Below are 14,943 nucleotides of genomic sequence, written 5' to 3' on the forward strand. Positions count from 1 at the left end.
CTGCTTCCTTTAAACTCACCTGCTATTGTTTCCTTTGAACTTACTGGAGCCTCAGTTGCCAAGCTACATTTTAAACTACTTAATCTGCATTTCCTTTGCCCTCTTTAAATCACCAAATATTACTTCCAATGTTTCCCTTAAACTCACCTGAGCTGCACTTCCTGTTCCCCCTTCAAACTCACTGAGGCTGTTTCCTGCACTCCTTTTAAACTCACTAGGGCCCTATTTCTTGTGCTGCCTTTTAAACTCATCAGGTTCATTGATGATTATTGTTCTACACTGTAACAAATATATAAAAAAATCAAAAGTGTGCCGAGAAACCAATATGACACACAAGATGCAGGGGGATCTCAGTAGGTCAGGCAGCATCTATGGAGATGAATAAACAGTCGACGTTTCACACCAAGACCCTTCCTCAGGACTGAAAAGGAAAAGGGAAAAAGCCAGAATAAATAGGTGAGGGTGGGGAAGGAGGCTTGCTGGAAGGTGAAAGCTGAAGTCAGGAGGGTGGAAAATGTGAGAAGGTGATGGAATCTGACAGGAGAGGAGAGTGAACAATAGGAGAAAGGGACAGAGGAGGGGACCCAGGGAGAGAAGTGGTAAAAGGCCAGAGTAGGGAATAGAAGATGAGGGGAGTGGGAGAGAATTTTTTTTACTGTTTGGAGAAATCTACATTTATGCCACCAGGTGGGAAGCTACTCAGATGGAATATAAGGTGTCGCTCCTCCAGCCTGAGGGTTTGCCTCATTTTGGAGCAAGAGGAGCCAAGGACTGGGAATGGGAATTGGAATTAAAATGTTTGGCTGCCACCAATGTAGAGAAGGCCGCATCGGGAGTTCTGGGCACAATAGACGACCTCAGCAGACTGGCAGGTGAAGTGTTGCCTCACCTGGAAGGATTGTTTGGGGCTTTGAATGGAGATGAGGGAGGGGTGAATGGGTAGGCGCAGCACTTTGGCCGCTTGCAGTGTTAAATGCCGGGAGGGAGATCAGTGGGGACAAGGTTGCCAAGGGATTCCAACGCAGAGGAATGTAGGGGTGGGGAGATAAAGGTACTTTTAGTGGTAGGATCCTGTTGGAGATGGCCGCAGTTGCAGAGGATGACGTGTTGGATGTGGAGTCTCATTGGGCAGTAGATAAGGACAAGAGGAACTCTATCACTGTTAAGGCGGCAGGAAGATGGAGTGAGTGTGGATGTTCGGGAAATGGAGGAGATATGAGTGAGGGCAGCATCAATAGCAGAGGAAGGGAAATTCTGTTCGTTGAAGGAAGGAAGGCATCTCAGATGTCCTGAAAAGGAAAGCCACATCCTGACAGCAGATGCGGCAAAGGTGAAGGAACTGAGAAAAGGGAATAGCATTTTTACAGGAAACAGGGTGGGAAGATGTATAGTCAAGATAACTGTGGGAATCAGTAAGTTTATAAAATATGTTGGTTGACAGTTTATCTCCAAAGATGGAGATAGAGAGATTGAGAAAGCGGAGGGAGGTGTCAGAAATGGGCCAAATGAATTTAAGGGCAGGGTGGAAGCTCGGGGCACAGTCAATGACAGCAGCACCAATGCAGTCATCAATGTAGTGGAGGAAGAGTTGGGCAGGGTTACCAGGGAAGGCTTCGAACTTGGACTGTTCTCTGTAGTCAACAAAGAGGCAAGCATAACCGGGGCCTAAGCGAGTGCCCATGGCTATCTCTTGAACCTGCAGGAAGTGGGAGGAGCTGAAGGGATATTTGTTGAGGGTGAGGACCAATTCTGCCAGATGGAGGATGGTGGTGGTGGAGGAGAACTAGTTGGCTCTTTTGTCAAGAAAGAAGTGGAGAGCTTAGAGGCCTTCTTGATTGAGGATAGAAGCAAATGGGGACTTAACACTGATGGTGAAGATGAGGCAGTCAGGGCCAGGGAATTGACGAGATCGAGGACATGAGAAATGTCACATATGTGGGTGTGAAGGGACTGAACCAAGGGGGATAGAACAGAACAAGTTCAGTGAGGTGGGAGCAGGCAGAGACAATGGGCTTACCCGGACAGCCAGGTTTGTTATTCTTGGGTAGGAGGTAGAAGTGAGCAGTGTGGGTAAGGGAACAATGAGTTTGGTGTCAGATTATGGGAGTTCTCCAGAGTTGAGATCAGTGATGGTGTCAGAGACAGATTTCTGATCGTCCAGAGTGGGGTTCTCTTCAAGGGGTAGGGATGAGGAGGTGTCTGAGAGTTGCCACCTGGCCTCAGCAAGGTAGAGGACAGTGCTCCACACTACAACAGCACCCCCTTGACAGCATTGGTATCCAATGATCTGGGGAATCTGCTTGAATGGCACTGGTAAAGTCTCAAGGTTGCTGCGTTATGAGAATTTTACTGTGGTTAGTAATTCAAACTAATAGGAAGGGTACTTTATTGAAAGCAAATCTTACAGAAATATTTTCTGAGGGATGTGATTAGCCCACACTTTGAAAAGTGTGGGCTCTTCAGGGATAGTCAGCATGGCTTTGTCAGTGGGGGATCCTGTCAATTGAATGGAGTTCTTTGAAGAAGTAAATAATAAATGAGAGCAGAGTGACCAGTGAAGTCTTTGCAAAGTCTTAATGGAAGAATAGAGCCCATGGTAACAAAGGCAAGTTGACATAATGGGTTGGTTTTGTGATCGGAGGTGTCCTCGGGGATCAGGCTGGGAACCTTACTGTTTGTCACACAGAACAGCAATTTGGATGTTATCAGTAAACTTACTGATGACATGGAAAATTGGTGTTGTTGATAGTGAGGTTAGTCATAACTTACAGACGATATTGATTAGGTGGTGGGATGGACAAAGCCATGGCAAATGCAACTTCACAGTGATAAATGCAACATGGGTGATCTAATAGGGTAGGGATCTTTGTGTACAAACGTATACATTGCTTCAAGTGGCAGCACAAGAAGACGGGATGGTGAAGAAGGCATACAGTGTGCTCTTCTTCACAAGACATCACAGAATTTTAGAACAGGGAGGTTATTGCAAAAGTTTATAAAAATCTGGCTAGGCCACAGCTCTGATATTGTGTGTGGTTCTGGTCATCACACTGTAGGAGAAAGTGAATGTAATGGAGCGGATTTACCAAGATGTTGCCTGGGGTAGAACATTTCAATTCTGAGAAGGCTTTCTCCATATGGTTATGTCTGAAACCAGAGGGTAAAGGCTGAAGGTGATGAGTTAAGAGGTCAGAAAGTATCTGATAAAAGATTTCTTCTTTCAAAGAGTGATTGTGATATTAAACATAAAGCCTGAGAAGTTGTTAGAGGCAGATACAACCATGACATTTAAAATGTGGATGAGCATTTGAATCGCCAAAGCATTGTAGGCTAAAATGTGAATGTTAGTACATGGGATTGTTATAGGTGGGTACTTGATGATCACATGGAATCCCTGGCTCATTCCACAAATCAAGCAGCTAACACCTCCCTGTATCATAAGTAATAACAAACATTTCATATATTAGCTATACAAAAGTATTAAGCACTGCCAGCTGAGGAAATCCTACTGGCAGACACAGAGGGCAAGTCATCGGCAATGGCAGACATCAAGAGAAAGGTGAGTGAACAACCTTGAGAAACTTTCAACAACACTAATAGAAATCTACCTGGTTCAAATATCACATTCAGATTTTGCACTATTCTCACTTAATCTGTGACAAAATTAACTCTTCATCTGAGGTTTTCAAATTGCCTTGTTCATTATAGCAATCCTCATCTCACTGATGGATGCAATTCTACCCATCCAAATAGTCATTCTAAATATCCTGGCACCTCCCATTCAGAGGAACAGAATAAACATTATAAATAATATATACATTATATAGTCAAGTCACTTTTTATTGTTGTTTTGACCATAACTGTTGGTACAGTAGACAGTAAAACAAGACAACATTTTTCAGGACCATGGTGTTACATGAACAATATAAGAACTACACTGAACTATGTGAAAACAACACAAAAACTACACTAGACTACAGACCTACCCAGAACTGCATAAAGTACACAGAACAGTGCAGGCATTGCAATTAATAATAAACAAGACAACAGGCACACAGAGGTCAGTAGGTTGGTAGTCCGATGGCTTGGGGGAAAGTCTGTTACATAAATAAACAGCTGAATGGCGGTGTCTGGGGATTCTGTCCGTTTCTGTACTCCTGCCGCGTATTTCGTTGCCACAGATGTAGTCCAATTTAATGTCCATCGGAGAGCAGAATGGACGGGAGAGCCGGCCGGCTTGGGCTTGCTTTTTTCCGGGCACGGACTCCTGCCCGCTCGCCTCGCTTCCACTTCCTCACACACCGGTTATGACGTCCCCAGCTCCAGCCACCGGCATCAGGCGACTCCGAGGACTGCAGGCCCGATTCCCTCAGCAAGCCGAGGTCGCATAGGCTAACCAGCAGATTTTCACAAAGGTTTATTTCTGGGCGATCTCTGTGTTGTAGCAGTATCTGGTGATGGGTAGATAGTCGCTCTGTTATCCATTGCCCTAAACCCTAATCGTGCCTTAAAATTAAATTTAAAAACTAAATTAAAGTAGCACCAGATCCGAAAGGCCGCTGCTGCTGTGTGCCATGCTGCCTACTATTTAAAATATATATAACAGTTAAATTAAATAATAGTGCAAAAATAAAAATAAGAAAGGTAGTGAGTAATGCTCATGGATTCAATGTCCATTTAGAAATTGAATAGCAGAGGGGTAGAAGCTGTTCCTGAATGGTTGAGTGTGTCCTTTTAGGCTTTTGTACCTCCTTTCCGATGGTAGCAATAAGATCAAGGCATTACCTGGGTGATAGTGGTCCTTGATGACGAATGCCTCTTTCTTGAGGCATCACTCCCTGAAGATGACCTCGATACTAGAGGCTAATGCCCATGATGCAGCTGACTAAGCTTACAACTCTCTGCGGTTTATTTTGATCCTGTGCAGTGCCCCCTCCCCCAACCACAATACCAGACGGTAACGCAGCCAGTTGGAATGCTCTCCACGGTACATATGCAGAGATTTGCAAGTGTTTATGGTGGCATACCAAATCTCAAAATCCTAATGAAATATAGATGCTGTCTTGCCTTCTTTGCAGGAGCATCAATAGGTTGGGCCCAGGAGAGATCCTCAGAAATATTGACACCCCAGAACTAGAAATTGCTCACTCATTCCATTTCTGATCCTTCTATGAGGACTGGTGTGCTCCCCTGGCTTACCCTTTCTGAAGTCCACAATCAGTTCTTTGGTCTTTTAGAATATCTGGCATAAATGTTGATGTAATTAATACAAAAGCAAATTTGAAGAACAGACTGCTGGATTGGGAACTCCGTGAGGTTTGTCTCATGCTTTACTATTAATTCTCTCCCTTACAAAATATCAAACTCAATTCCCAAACCTCAATCTTACCCCTGATTTTCATCAAGTGCAGGTCCCAATTCTCCCAATCATTCAATTCTCCAAGAAATAAAAAAAAACCAGAAGACATCAACAAGCTTTCATGATAAAAAGATTAACAGATTCTACATGGGTTAATATAGAAAAAAATAAGCTCTGAGTTAGATCAGCCACAATCTTATTCTTTAGAGAAGCAGATGTGGGGGGAGGGGGTGTGAGTCAATTGGCATACACTTGTTTCCATATGAAAGGTACCTGCATTAAAAAGGGTATTGCATGGGAGTGCAGCAAACTTGGGGGTGTCCACGCATTAAGAACAGGGAAACTTTGAACAGGGAGAAAAATACAAGGGGTTCATGTATAAGGATAACCAGTTTTATCTATTTTCTCACCTGACAATCCAACAGGAATCACACACCCAGCCATATTCCTTTTTGTTGTATTTGCTACACCTTTTGCAGGTGTTGAGAGAACAATCCAGACATCGACGTTTGCCATTCACCAAAAATTGAAATGGTTCCAGGCAGAGAATGCAGTGGCCTTCATTAAATTTCACTTGCCTTGTTAGAAACTTCCTTTTAAACCTTTCTTCCTCAATCTTACATTTCAGTTCCCTGGATGACAGGACAGAAGGTAAAAGGACAGGGTGGAGATATAGAGAAAAAGATGAGTGAGTCAAACCAAAAGAAAAATAGATGCACTTATCAGAAAATCTGGCATAGAGTTTGATACAATTCATTCTGTAATCTGATGGTTTTCATAGCAAAGTAAATATTAAACACTGAGTACAAAGTTGTTCCCAAACTGAGGGTATGTAAAATTTGTGTATATGTAGGACTGATAAGGAATTCAGGTGCAAATTCCTTTAGGATTGCCTGAGCTTGCAACCCAAATTCCCAAGGAATTAGTGTGTAAAGTAGCAGTGTATGAACCTTGTTAAAATGAAGGAAAATCCAGCCTTGCATATGAAAGTGCAATGCATATTCTAAGTAGTCTTTAACATTTGTAGAACCAGATACGTTAAGTTTCGTAACTCCAAAGTATTAAACTAATCCAGAGGAAACAAGCAGCTGGGAGTGTGAGTCTATACTGAAAGTAGATCAATACCCTCTGCCCGGAATTGAGGATCTTTTTTCAAAACTTCCATAACGTTTATACTTTAAGCGAGGTGTGCACTTACACTTGGTCGTGTCATGATGTATGCATTACATATAACCCGTAAAGAATTATTTAAACAAATAAAGAAAGCTTAATCAAACAATATACTTAGAATATCACTCAAATTTTACTGAAGTATTAAATACACAACACTCCTCCCTGTTTAGCTATGAACTCAACAGCAAAAGCATCTGAATTATAGACACAGTAGACTTTATAACACAAATACTACACAGACATCCACAGCATAATAAATTTTAAATTATCCCATTCAGGCATGAAGATCTAATCACTGTGGAGGCTTTCTTACTCCTGAGATATTCTTGACCAGGGGATTTACTCTGCTTTGGCGGTTGCGAGTTGTGGCTATGAAACAATTTCACGATCTGGGTTCTCTGCTGTGGTGTTTATAGGAGTCAACTCTGGAACTGCAGGAGGTGGTTCTGACAGATCTGAACACCCTCCTTCAGGATGTGTGGCTCATACTGTGTGAGCACAGTGTCTGACGTCACTATTTCCTTTACCTTTTTGAACACCACCTTGCATGGTTTTGTCCATTGCTATTTCTTCAGTAGTAATGAGTTCAAGGGGTGGAGCACAGTAGCCAAGTTTAGCAGGACCTTGTTCTAGTAACTGACAAATCCTAAAAAGGACTGCAACTGTAACACATCCTTTGGCCTTGGGGCATCCATCACTGCTTGAATTTTTTCAGCACACTTGAGTAATTCTCGTATATTAGTGGTGTGACCACAGAAAATGATGCTTGTTTTCAAGAATTCATACTTGTTGTGTTGTGCTCTGTGCCCATAATCTTCTAATCTTTTTAACACTCTCTTGAGGTTTCGGGATTGTTCCTTGTCATCCCTGCCAGTAACAATGATGTCACCCAAGTACCAGAGTGCTTGGGCAGCCTTGCATCACCTGGTCCATAGCTTTCTGCCAGAGTGCACGTGTAAATTCTACCCCAAAAATACCTATGATGGGAAACACTTTGGACTCTTCCATCTCCATCTGTAGGTAGACTTCAGCTGTCCACTTTGCTGAAGCGTTTCACTCCAGAAAGTTTTGCAAAAATATCCTCTATTCTGGGCAGAGGGTATCGATGTACTTTCAGTACTGTGATGATGTTGACCTTAAAATCACCACAGAGCCTGACAGACCCATTCTTCTTGGCTACTGGGACCACTGGCATTGTCCAGGAGCTCCACTCAACCATGGAAAATATTCCTTCAGCCTCTATGTGATCTAGCTCACTGGCTACTTTATAACTGATTGTATAATGAACTGGACTGGCGTTGTAAAGCTTGGGTAAAGCATTTTCATTTAACAATGTTTTTCCCTTGATATGTTGGAATTTTCCATTGTTATCCTTGAACAAGGCTGTGGCATCATCCTGTACCTTTCTTAATTTGCCTTCAGTTGATGTTGTTACAGGGGATGTGGCATGCAGATGATGCATGCATCTCCAATCAATTTGTAGTTGTCTGAGCCAGTCTTGCCACCACAATGCTGGACCTCCTGATTTTTCCACCTACAAGCCCAATGTGGCTTGTTAGTTGTTGTATTTCACTGTTGCAAATGTTATTCCCACAGGAGTTATATTTTCTCCAGTATGTTTTTAGTTGGATATCTATAGGCTTTAGTTTAAAATCTTTGAAAAACTGTTCAAACTCATTTTGTGAAATGACTGAAATAGCTGAGCTAGTATCCAATTCTACTTTGATTAATTTGTTGTTCACTTCTAGAACAAGCCATCTTGATTGTCAAACCCACTGACTCTCACAGCTACCTAGACTATACGTCCTCTCACCATATTACATGTAAAAATGCCATCCCATTCTCTCAACTTCTCTGTCTCCACCATATCTGCTGTCAGGATGAGGCTTATCATTCTGAAAGAAGATGTTCTCCTTCTTCGAAGAAAGGGGCTTCCCTTCCTACACTATCAACGATGCCCTCAATGCATCTCTTCCAGTTCACCCATGTCTGCCCTCACCCCATCCTTCCGACATTGCTTCAGGGATAGGGTTCCTCTTATCCTCACCTACCACCTCATCAGTCTCTATGTCCAGGACATAATTCTCCTTAAATTCTGCCATCTCCAACAGGATCCCACCACAAAGCACAACTTTCCCTCCTCCTCACTTTCTGCTTTCCACAGGGATCGCTCCTTACGCAACTCCCTTGTCCATTCGTCCCTCCCCACTGATATCCCTCCTGGCACTTATCCTTGCAAATGGAACAAGTGCTACGCCTGCCCCTACACCTTCTCCCTCACTACCATTCAGAGCTTGAAACAGTCCTTCCAGGTGAGGCAACACTTCACCTGTGAGTCTATTGGGGTCATAGACTGTATCTGTTGCTTCCAGTGTGGCCTCCTGTATGTCAGTGAGACCTGAAGTAGACTGGGAGACTACTTCATTGAGCTCCTAAGCTCCATCCACCCGAAAAAGTGGGATCTCCCAGTTGTCATCCATTTTAATCTACTTCCCATTCCCATTCCGATATGTTCATCCATGGCCTCCTCTAAGGCCCACTCAGGTTGGAGGAGCAACACCTTATATTAATTTAGGTAGCCTCCAACTCGATGGCATGAACATCAATTTCTTGAACTTCTGGTAATGCTCCCCACCTCACCTTCACCATTCCCCATTCCCTTTTCCCTCTCTCACGTTATCTCATTACCTGCCCTTCACCCCTCTCTGGTGCTCCTCCCCTTTTCTTTATTCCACGGCCTTCTGTCCTCTCCTATCAGACTCCAGCCCTGTGTCTCTTTCACCAATCAACTTCCCAGCTCTTTACTTCACCCCTCCCCCTCTCAGTTTTACTTATCACCTTGTGTTTCTTCCTCCCCTTCCTCCACCTTTTAACTCTCCCACTCAACATTTTTTTATCCAGTCCTGTTCAAGGGTCTCGGCCCAAAACATCGACTGTTTATTCTTTTCAATAGATACTGCCTGGCCTGCTGAGTTCCTTTGGCATTTTGTGTGTGTTGCTAGGATTTCCAGCATCTGCAGATTTTCTCTTCTTTTTGCTTGTCTATTCTTAATTCTCACATTGTAAATCTCAAGGCTACCTCATCCTGCATCACTCTCATATTAACAAAAATTTTCATTCACAGTGTGCAGATTAGTGCTCTTTTTGAAATTGCTTCTTGACATTTTATCTTTCTGACTTCTCTGTGCAGTCCACTTATTTTTGTCTGCTTGGCATGCTGTTTTTATGTTTTCCTTTGTTGCATTTTCTGCAAGTTTTGCATTTAAATCTGCTGTGGTCTGGTGTAAGTGAGCCCCTGCCTCAATGGTAACGCCATTTGTTCGGCCAGGCCAGTTTCTGTTTCGACATTGCAATTTTGTTCATGTTCACTTTGATTCCTGACTGTAAGTCAACTGCATCTTTGTCTACTGTTTCCATTGACACAGCCTTGTATGGTGCCTTTGGTTCTTGAAAGATACTTCAGGCAAAAATTAGATTTTGTAATAAATTGCAACTAAATTAGTAATCACGATAATAACGTTTGCACGTTCAGTCATTGAATCCTACTCAGGTTTTATCTATTCTGTAACGTTTTCCCCAGAGTTACTTCAGTCACCTGAGACAACTCCATTCCATTTCATTTATAAAAATAGATATGACTGATCAGTCCTCTATGCACAAAATATTGGAGTAAAGATTACAAATAGGTAATTGGAAGTAGGCGCTTGTGCTTTGGCTATCTTTTAAAATTGAAAAAATTCAAGTCCTAAAATCATTAAGAGATGGGAACATCATCTGATCATAACTAGGATCAGTTAGAAAGACATAATAGGTACACGTTTTCTGCAGCATGAAAAACCTGCTTGGAGGGGAAGCAACAGCATGCACCAATTTCTTCAGCAGAATCCTCAAAGTATTTTATTTTTATGTACAGCGCAGCCTATTGGGTCTTGCTGTTGCAACGAATGAGGTGAACCCAATTGCAGGACACAGGCTCGGAGGCTGAGTTAGGATGTAGATCCGGACGTGAGAGTTGAACGGCAAACAGGAGAGAGCGCAGGAAGGCAGGAGACAGGCAGAACTTATCTTGACACAGAGCGTAGAAAGGGAAGTGGCAGACAAAACTTTTCTTAGCATGGAGAGACGGAGTTACACAGGTAAACCTCAGTGCTGAAGTAAACTTAAAAGACATCTTGACACAGACAGACTGAGTTTCACAGGTAAACCTTGGGACTGGAATAGGACCTAGAAAACTTATCTTGACATGAAGAGACTGAGTATCACAGGTAATTCTCGGTACTGAAGCAAAACTTAGATCACACAGTTCTAAGCGGCTGGGAAACGTTAATTACCACACAGGCAAAACCAACGAACTGGCAACTAGTGGTTGCAAAGCCAGGGTTCTTATGCTGCAGGTCTTGATGAAAACCAGGTATGCCGCCATCAAAGGAAATTAGGAGAAAATGGGGAATTAACGGTCAGAACCGTGGCACAATCAAAGGGAATTAGGAGAAAATGAGGAATTAATGGTCGGGACCATGACACTTGCCCACATTTGCACAGAGAGCTTCAATGCATTTCCATAGTGATTTATTACCCCCGCTTATAACTGTCTCATTCACACTTCTGCCTAGTGGTAAATTCACTCCACAAGTAGGAACTTACTTGTTTTTCTGCCAATTTCTTTCATAATATTAAAAAAATCATAATTAGGTCACTTGAAAGACTTCCCTTTGCCAAAGAAATGACATTTTAATTCCATCTTAATAACTGGACTCATTAGTATTGACTTTGTATCTGCTTTATATTCCTTTTTGAAAAATATAAATTCTGAATTTAAATTTCAAGAGATTTTACTTTCTGCCATATTCACTATATGGATGCTGTAGCTGTCAAAGGTAAATATAAAATCAGTTGTCACAGCTGTAAAGGAAAAGTGACTATTTCTGTGATGTCTCCATCTTCTCATATTTGAGATGTTAGTGTTCTACGAAGACTCCATCTCTCTGATCCACTTACATTTGTTACAGTGGTTGAGGTCATCTTTCTGGGAGCTTACTGTTACCAAAAAGCAGTTCCTTCCTAGTAGAATAATATGCAAAGATGATTAAATCTTTGTGAATGATTATTTTTCCTTATCCTGTCCATAGCTAATGTTTTATGCTAGAAAGCCCACTAAGTGATAATCAGGACAGGCAGTCTGGTTGATTTTGCACATGTTTATCCCATTAAATGGCAACTCTTATTACCATGGTAGCTGAGGCTGTCACATACTAGGACCCATCTGATCCGTATGGTACGACTGTACTAAGGTGTCACGTATAGATTATTAAAGGAAATTGGAGAATTTGGTAATGGGAACAATTCATTGGCACAATTTGTGAATTGGTTAATGGAATGAAAACACATTATGGGAACAATGTGCTTGCATTGGAGAAGGTGCACAGGAGATTCACGGGGATGTGCCTGGACATCTCCTCCACAATCTCCATCAGCACAGGTGCGCCACGAGGCTGTGTGCTTAGACCTCTGTTCTACTCACTTTTTTATTATTACTGTGAGGCTAGGTACAGCTCCAACGCCATATTTAAATTTGCTGATGACACCACTGCTGTTGGCTGAATCAAAGGTGGGGATGAATCAGCATATAGGGGCGAGTTGGATAATCTAGTTGGGTGGTGCCACTCCACAACCTCTCACTCAACATCAGCAAAACCAAACAGCTGATTATTGACTTCAGGAGGAAGAAGCTGGGGTCCATGAGCCAGTGCTCATTAGGGTATTAGAGGTGGAATGTGCAAGTAACTTAAAATTCCTGGGCATTATCACATCAGAAAATGAAAGAGCTGACTGTGGATTACAGGAGGAATGCAGACAGGCTCAAGCCGATCAACATCAATAGGACTGCAGTTGAGAGGGTGAGTAGTTTGAAGTTTCTTGGTATACACATCACCGATAATCTGACCTGGACTGTGCACACTGGCCGCATGGCAAAGAAAGCACAACAGCATCTCTTCCACCTTAGGCAACTGCAAAAGCTTAGCATGAGTCCCCAAATCATTAAGATCTTCTAAAGGGGCACCTTTTGAGCATCCTGACTCACTGTATCACTGCCTGGCATGGGAGCTGCACCAACCTTGATCGCTGGGCACTGCAGAGAGTGGTGCGGACAACCCAGTGCATCTGTGGATGTGTACTTCCCTCCATTGAGGACATTTACAGCAGCAGGTGCGTTAAGAAAAAAAAGGCCTGAAAGATCATCAGGGATCACCCCAATCATAAACTGTTTCAGCTGCTTCTGTCTGGCAAATGGTACTGAGCATTAAAGTCAGGGCCAACAGGCTATGGGACAGCTTCTTTCTACAAGCCATTAGACTTTTAAATTCACATGTCTGTACCTTGCAATGGAGTCATAACACAAAGAGTTTTACTCCCTCATGTTTTGGGATGGATGTAGGTTTTCAATAAATTCAAATTCTAATAAGTCAGAGGATCTGTCCTGGGACCAGCATGTAAATACCGTTTCAAAGAAAGCTCTCCACTTTCTTAGAAGTTTGCACATTTTCGTCATCTATAAATGTACAGTGGAGGGTATCCTGACTCTTTGCATCACGGCCTGGTATGGAACCATCAATGCTCAAGAACGGAAAAGCCTACGAAACATGGTGGATATAGCCCATTTCAACACAGGAAAAGCTCTCCCCACCATTAAGTGTATCTAGAAATAGCACTGCCACAAGAAAGCTGCATCCATCAGCCTCCATATCCATGCCAGGCTCTCTTCCTGCTGCTGGCATCAGGAAGGAGTTGCATGAGTCTTAGATTCCGTATCACCAAGTTCAGGAACAGTTATTACCCTTCAACCATCAGGCTCCTAAACTATAGTGGGCAATTCCTCTCACTACAACACTGAACTGAACACTGACCATACCCTATGGACTCACGTTCAATGATTGTCAACCCATGTTCTCAGTATTAATTATTTATTATTTTTTCTTTGTATTTGCACATTGGTTGCTGGTCATTTTTTTTGTGTGTAGTTTTTCATTGATTCCATTGTATTTCTTTGTTCTACTGTGAATAATTGCAAGAAAATGTGTTTCAGGGTAGTACTTGGTGACATATATATGTACTTTGACAATAAATTTACTTTGAATTTTGAACTGTGAACTTTTTATGAGAGACTCGATAGCTGGGTTTGATTTCCTTGGATCAAAGGGGGCTTATTATATTGTGGGAGACATTGACAGGTAGATAGTAATTAACAATTTCCCATGGCAGAGGCATCTGAGACCAGAACACAATGGCTTAAGGGGAGAAGCAAGAGAATCGGAGGGGTTCTGAGAAAGGAATTTTTCATCCAGAGGGTGATTGCAATCTGGAACAAAATGTCTGAGATGGAGGTGGAGGCAGGCACTCTCATAACATATCTGGACAAGCACTTGAAGTGTCAAAGCATTGTAAGATATGGACCAACTGCTAGTAAATGGGTTTAGTGCAGACAAGTACTGATGATCTGCATGGTTGTAGTGGTTGAAGGGCCTGACACACAATAGTTGCAGCTTCTCAACCCTTTTTACTTGCAATTAATTCTTTGACTTTGATGGTGGGACCAAGTGTAATATATCAAAGACAGCTTCAACCTCCTTACATTTGTGCCTGTCCAAAATTCTTCTGCACCTAATAGAGCTGTCACCTTGTCTCTTAATAATGACCTTGTCCATATAAACAGAGAAAAAAAATCTAAATCTGGTCAAGGTGGTACCTGCGTACAATGCTCCTTTAGTTGACATCTTCTGGATAGATAAAGAAACCTTCTATTAGACTTCTTTTATGTCTTTTATGTTTGTTTTTCATCTTGAATGTGATTCTGGAACTGTCAGAGCCAGTGATTTGCAGTTTGGCGATTGTTTGGGTGTTTCAGCACTCTGCAGTCTCCGAGAGGTTTCTGGGAGGCAGGGGCAGTGTGAGTGAATCTCATGGTGGGCAGGCTGAGGGATGGCGCGCAAGCTAATATTCGACTCTATTTCACTGATTAAAGCTTTGAATGTGCGTCAATTAAAGTGACAAGGGAGTTTGTGACATCAAGGCCGGCTACCTGTCTTTTGATCACTCAGTTTGGGTGAGGGGGAGCCTGCTGCTGTGACCAGAAAGTATTGGCCAGGTTTTCTGCTCAGCATGAGGACTTGGACTATAGACATTTTTCAGTCTTATAGTTTTTTTTGTATCCTGTGTTTTTACTCCAGTCTTTCTTCTTTTTGTGTGGGGAGTGGGATTTTGGGGTTGCGATGCTTGTCCCATTTTGTTTGTTTTTTTGTGCACGAGGATGGATTTGGGGGTTGATGTGCCTGTTCTGTTTTTGTTCCTTTTTATTTTGTGCGGGGAAGTGGGATTTGGGGGTTGATGATCCTGCAGCTTTTCTTTTCTTTCTT

The 14,943-nt window shown here is 42.5% G+C and overlaps 1 protein-coding gene across 4 annotated transcripts in view; it reads right to left on the reverse strand.

The window, feature by feature from the left end:
- mlphb (melanophilin b) overlaps window positions 1-14,943 on the reverse strand; it is a 117,100-nt gene that overhangs the window by 61,657 nt on the left and 40,500 nt on the right. For 3 of the 4 annotated variants that reach the window (XM_059967057.1, XM_059967056.1, XM_059967058.1), the window contains one exon: window positions 5,770-5,991. The exons of the other annotated variant lie outside the window; for it this stretch is intronic. In XM_059967057.1, coding sequence (XP_059823040.1) covers window positions 5,770-5,991 — 222 coding nt within the window. The remainder of the gene's footprint in view (window positions 1-5,769; window positions 5,992-14,943) is intronic. 4 annotated transcript variants of the gene reach the window in all.

This window comes from Hypanus sabinus, chromosome 4 (genome assembly GCF_030144855.1).
Source record: "Hypanus sabinus isolate sHypSab1 chromosome 4, sHypSab1.hap1, whole genome shotgun sequence".
Taxonomy (NCBI): domain Eukaryota; kingdom Metazoa; phylum Chordata; class Chondrichthyes; order Myliobatiformes; family Dasyatidae; genus Hypanus; species Hypanus sabinus.